The sequence below is a fragment of the Sorghum bicolor genome, chromosome 8, assembly GCF_000003195.3.
Source record: "Sorghum bicolor cultivar BTx623 chromosome 8, Sorghum_bicolor_NCBIv3, whole genome shotgun sequence".
Taxonomy (NCBI): Eukaryota; Viridiplantae; Streptophyta; class Magnoliopsida; order Poales; family Poaceae; genus Sorghum; species Sorghum bicolor.
Genome location: NC_012877.2, coordinates 45,818,132 through 45,824,226, shown reverse-complemented (window position 1 = coordinate 45,824,226; position 6,095 = coordinate 45,818,132). Strand labels below are relative to the sequence as shown.

Below are 6,095 nucleotides of genomic sequence, written 5' to 3'. Positions count from 1 at the left end.
AACTTTTTAAGATTCTCCGTCACATCGATTGTGACATATGTATGAAGTATTAAATATACACAAAAATAAAAACTAATTGTACAGTTTACCTATAAATCATGAGATGAATCTTTTAAATTTAGTTAATCCATAGTTGGACAATAATTACCAAATATAAACGGAAGTGCTACAGTATCGAAAATCAAAAAAATCGAAACTAAACAAGGCCTAAACTATTTAGGAGTACGTGTTACTAACTACGTTTGGTTTGAAAATTAAATTGAGACAAAATAAACTTTGATGGGAGTTAGCAAACCCCCTGGCCCATGACGTCCCCTCCCTCCAACTCTCGCTCACCCTTTTCTCAAAAGCTATTACTTTAATAATTTTCTACGTTCCTGTGTGTTTGTTACTTGTTAGTGGCGCTCCATTTTGCAAAGGTGTCACCTGCTCTTCTCCACCTACCAAATTCTTCTTCGTCTTCCTCCTTGAGCTCAATCCTATCCATTAACCGGTGATCGAAACCTTCCCCACCATCGACCATCAACAACCAGAAATTTCTTCCGTCTTCTCCAGACCTCGCATGCTCTCGTCCTCCGCGTTCTTTTTCCCAGAGCAGAGCAGGTAGTCAGTGGTGGCCGGCCATGATCCGCGAGTTCCTTGCCGTGGCGGCACGCGCGGCGCTGGAGTGGGCGCTGGCGTCGCTGCTGCTCGCCAACGGCGCCGCGTTCTGCCTCATCGCCGCCGTCGCTGCGCGCCTCCGCCTCGGCCCGCCGTGCATCGCCTGCGCCCGCGTCCACCGTCTGCTCTGCTCCTCCTCCTCCTCTGCCACTGGCGACGAACGCGACGCTCTGCGCCGCCTCCTCTGCAACGCCCACCTTGCCGCCGTCGCCGTGGCCAGCTCGGCGACTCCGGATCGCTGCGACGGGGATAGTGTCTCGGAGACGATGGAGGCAGATGATCCGAATAAGATTTCAGGTAGACACTCGTCTACTCTGTGGATTGTCATCCATCCATCCTCTGAACTTTGTTGCAATAAGCAAATAATTCGGTGGTATCAATTACTCCTACATCTCGATTACCCAAACACCCAATGATCGATGGTTACACCTGTTGTAGGTAGTTGATGCTGTTGCAATCAGGTTGAGGTACTACTAAAAGTCTAAAACGAAAATTTTGTCCTACAGTTGGTCGATCCTGGAAAGCCTTGTGGCCAATGATGGTGCATGCTCACTAGTTTTGGTTGGTGCAATCATAACCTTGCAGAAGCATCTGATGAAACATGCTCACTAGTGCCAAATTGGAATGCATAGCATAATTGAAATGATCCGATGGCCAACTGCCTGAACATAATTGAAATGAATCTATGCCAAATTGGAAATCTGAGGATCCTTGACAAGGGAATGGGATTCCAGTTTTCCAGTGTAATTGCAGGGAACCAAGTTCAGCTGATAATCTGATAAAGGCCACTTCAATCGCGGAAACAGTGGTTCAGTTCAGTGCTGTTGTTAAGATGAAAGGGCAATCTCAAACTGATTGAAATTGGGGTGGATCTTGATTTCGAAGTTTTTTTTTACCCCAATCAGTGGCATCTAGTAATCAGTTGACCGATGTCGTGTTGCTTGAGATAGGAACACACTTCAATTCAGAGGTCGTGCAAAGTCAATGGTTCCATGTTTCAAATAAGGAAGTGTTGAACAGGGTGTCGTATATAATTATATACATGAAGTTCCTTTAAATTTCTTACCACGTCCATAAAATCTAAACAAATCTCTGTCAACCAAAGCAAGCCTTGTTGCCATATGCCCATTTTCGATCTCCTTTTGACACTTCTTGACGTGTTCGTGGCAGGCATGGAGACTCACCGCGTCGTCTCCATCGGCAGCGAGATATGCGAGCAGGACCAAGACGGCAACAAACCCCACGCCGGCGACCACATCGCAAGAACCACCAGCACCGACGACAGCAACGGCCCGCTCGTTTCCCTCTTCGAGCTCGCGCCGATCGTCTCGCGACCGCGACCACGGGAGGACGACGATTCCATAGACCAGCAGCAGCAGGCGACGATGCCAGAGTCGTCGCTGACCATGGACGACGGCGACGAGAGCGTCACTCTCGGGGAGCTGGCCACCGCATTCAGGGCTCAGAGAAGGGAGCTGCACGCACTGCGCGCGGAGCTCGCCGCCGAGCGGCGCTCGAGAGCGGAGGCGGAGGAGTACCAGCGGCAGCTGGAGGAGCAGGGCGAGCTCGACCGTGAGGCGGCGCGGCTCGCCATGCAGCTCGTCCACGAGAGCGAGACGGAGAAGCACGGCCTGCAGCGGCAGCTCGACGCGTGCAGGGTCAGGGCGCAGCTCTACCAGTCCGATTCCGGAGGAGGCTGCCGGGAGTCGAACGGGAGTGATGGCAACAACTACCAGTCGCTCGTGGACTTCTTGCCGGGGTCAGTGTACTCCTCCTCGCCGGACCTGGCCAACCTCCTTAAACTCTACACTGAATCTGGCAATGCCGGCCGTCGTCAGAGGGACGATTACGACGTGCCGGCCATTGCGGTGGTTGAGGAGGCAGAGGAGGAGGAAGAAGTGGCCGTCGCCGTCACTGTCATGGCTGACACTGAATCTAGCAGGAGTGTTGATTCTACATCGGCCATTGTTTCTGAATCTTTACAAGAAAGCTCCAATACTTTTCACGTCGAAACAGTAACGGAAGCCGCTTAATTTGCCCGGTCAGCACCTCGGGCCTCGCCCATGGAGGAACACCAAAACACAGTAATAGAATGCTTTCTCTTGTAAATCGATTTCTTTTTGTGAATATTGCATAGTTTCTCTCTCTCTTGCATACAGAGCTTGAAGGTGTGAGGTGTGTGTATTTATATTATCTGAATCGTTTGTCCATCAATGTCATGACCACGAATTTAGTTAAAAAAAATGCTATGCATCATTAACATGTTAAGCATGACATCATGCTAGCCAGCGTCAACGGAGTAGGGTATTTAAAAATAGAGTTAAATATATCAGTGGTTGTCCATGAAATTGTCATGGTATACCGCTTAATCTATGAACTTCCAAAAACACAATTCTGAGTCCTCTAATTTCGGTAATGCTCTGTCTAGGCCGTCCGTCCATCCGGACCGACTCGGACCCGACCAGTGCGATAAAGGAAAATGACGCAACGCGCCCGCTCGGCTTCTTATCTGTTCGCCTACTTGTCCACTTTCTTCTCCACTCATATCCTCTCCCTCTCTCCTCCGCACTGTCAGCTCATACAATACTCGCTGCTGGTCCCTAGAATGGAGCATGCTCGCATTTGGCTCGCCACCGTCTCGCCTCTTCGCGCTCCCTCTCTCACTAACCTCTATGGCACCGGGAGAGGAGGGTGACGGCGGCAGCTTCCGGCGAGCCGCACCATCCCTCCCTCCCTCCTCCCCGCCTCCCTCTTCGACTCTGTGACCTCCATGCCACTGGAGATGATGGCTATGGCATAGCTTCCAGCGAGATAGGTGAGTCCTTTTATGGATCGGACCCTTCCTCCTCCTCCCCCTTGTCTAAATCTGAGCTCTCCTTCTCCTCTTCCTCCTCTTCCTCCTCCCCCTCCTCCTCCCCCACCTCTGGATCTGAGCTCTCCTCTGAATTTGAGGGATGCATTGGTGGCTAGGGTTTCGACGAACTCTATTTGCAGTAGCATTGTTTTATTGTTACAAAAGTACTTTTTCTTTGTTACATTAGTTTTTTTCTTATGTTGCATTCCTATTCCTCCTCTAGATCTAGATCTGAGGGACACAATGGTTGCTATGGTTCCAGCGAGCTCTGTTGTAGCAGGCTTTGTTTCTACTGTTGTAGTAGCATCGTTTTGTTGTTGCACAAGTATTTTTCTTTGTTGCATTAGTTTTTTTCTGACGTTGCATTCTTACTTCTCATCTGAATCTAAGATCTGAGAGTTGTTTCTATTGTTGTAGTAGATTTTGGATGTTGTCATGGTTCTCTCTAGATCTCTCCGTGTTGCAATGGTTCTCTCTGGATGTTGTCGTAAGTTTCAATTATTGTTGCAGTAGTTCTACTTTGAGATACAGGTAGTATGTGTTTAGTTGCTTCAATCTGCATATTGCAGTAATTGTTATATGTTGTTGTAGCAGTTGTTCAGTGTTGTTTCAATAATATATTCATGATGTTTCAGCTGCTTCAGCATAATATTTCAGTTGTTTTTTTGTTGTTGTTGCAATAATATGTGTCAAGGTGTATGAACTTTTTCATCCCAATGTTGTAGCTGTTGTTCCTTTTTGTTTGTTGCAATATATGTGTTCATGGTGTTTCAACTGCTTCAATCTATTTGATGTAACAGTTTGCTTAACGATGTTGCAATAACGTATTCATGGTGTTCAAAGTTGCAGTAGCAAGGGAGGCGGGCTGTGGGGGCAAGCTGGCGATGGGGAGGAGGTGCTAGGGTTTTGGCGATGTTGGGGGCGGGGCAGATCCTGCGCGTGGGGGATGGGATAAGTTCCTTGCGCAGGGAGCGAAGGAAGAGACGATTTCCTTTCTTCTCCGTATGGGGTGGGCAGAGTACGTTCGTAACTCTAGTTTTTTCTCCGTGCGGGGGCATGTGGGGTCGGGTCTGCATCTTACTTTTCTTCTTTTTTTTCCATGTGGGGAGCAGTAAAGATGCATAGTAAAACTAGCGTCCGGACGCTAGTACCGGATCGGACGTCCGGGCGCTAGCAGTACCGCTCTAATTTATCAAGTGTTGCACTGCATAACTATGCTGCTTCGTCAGCGTTGCTTTATGTTACAATGCTAGCGTGACATGTGTTTTTAAATTTAACCCCTCACATTTATTTTTGTTGGCTCTCTCTCTTTACTTTCTGTTCTTTCTTCCTTGTCGGTTATTGCCAACTCAAAAGTACTAGTTTGGTTTGGTAATTGAGTCCCAACCATGTGGACTGGTGCTGTTGGTGCAAAAACTGGTCTGCAAACACAAAGGGCTAATACCCGATTGAAACGTTAAGGCGTGCCAGCCGATTTGACCTTACTATCGTCAAAGGTGATAACTCGAATACTTTAGTCCTGACAACAGCGATGCGCCCGGATGTCACGGCTAAGAGGTACTCATGCGGAACTTGAGAACACGCCGAGCCTAAGTCGACGAATTCCTAAGAACTCGTAATGAAAAGGAAAAAGTATGACGAAGTCGTCGAAAAAGTAGATGCTGGAATATGAGTAAAAACGTGTGTTTGATTTATTGATAGATGTCTTATTACAAGGTCCTAGGGTCTATATTTATACCCTGCTCAAAGAGCTACAACCAGACACGATTAGAATTCGAATTCCAAATTACACGGAATCCGTATACAAAACGACTCAAATATTTAAGGAAATAACAAAACTATCCCCCGTGACAAACTGAAACTCCGTCACAAACCATCGGCGGCTGCCGAACTCTTCCTTCGTATCATCGGCAGACTCCCTTGTCATAGTCATCGGCAGACTTTCTCATCATAGCAATCGGCACAGACACATCACCGCCCGTAGACTTAGTCACGTTCAACTTCTCCTTCATCGGCAACCACCCTCATCGGCAACTCATCCTGTAAACAAACACTGTCGTGTTATTCTGCCAACCTGGACACGTGCCCAAAAACGGTGTCAACACATGCCTCCCAATTTCGGAGTATGAAATCATCAATGCTCCGAAATTCTTTGCAGTAATGACGCCTTTCCCCGTAATTAATGCTCCTAATCTGGTAACCGACAACCTCAATCTGAACAACTCTGATCCTATTCTTCCGCGTATTCCTCGAAACCCTCAACTTCCTAAACGGGCATTTCCTTCTCAACCGTACATCGGCAATATTATCGTTACAAAGATCTACCGACGAACTGATCAGGACGTTCATACAGACGGCTATCTTCACCTTACTTGCCCATCGACAATATGACCGTTACAGGACGCTGCCGATGGACCGACCAGGAGATCCCGCACAGTAAAATATATCTAGATAATGACCGCTTCCCGTCAAATCACCTGCACAATCCCTCGATTATCGTGCGAACAGTTATCATATCTACCTGAACACCCTCGGATTTCTCGGATGCGGCAAGGAGATAAGTCAGATTTGCCCTTGCCCA

At 47.8% G+C, this 6,095-nt stretch overlaps 1 protein-coding gene across 1 annotated transcript; it reads left to right on the top strand.

The window, feature by feature from the left end:
* LOC8064065 lies at positions 373-2,853 on the top strand. The gene is made up of 2 exons (XM_002443137.2): positions 373-957; positions 1,831-2,853. The coding sequence occupies exons 1-2, from the start codon at positions 624-626 to the stop codon at positions 2,691-2,693; spliced, it is 1,197 nt and encodes a 398-aa protein (XP_002443182.1). The 5' UTR covers positions 373-623; the 3' UTR covers positions 2,694-2,853.

What these genes read in the sequence shown, in the direction of transcription:
- LOC8064065 (XM_002443137.2), top strand. Translation starts at nt 624, where the DNA reads ATGATCCGCGAGTTCCTTGCCGTGGCGGCACGCGCGGCGCTGGAGTGG. An exon ending in TGATCCGAATAAGATTTCAG is followed by an intron (nt 958 to 1,830) that starts GTAGACACTCGT and finishes TGTTCGTGGCAG; the next exon opens with GCATGGAGACTCACCGCGTC.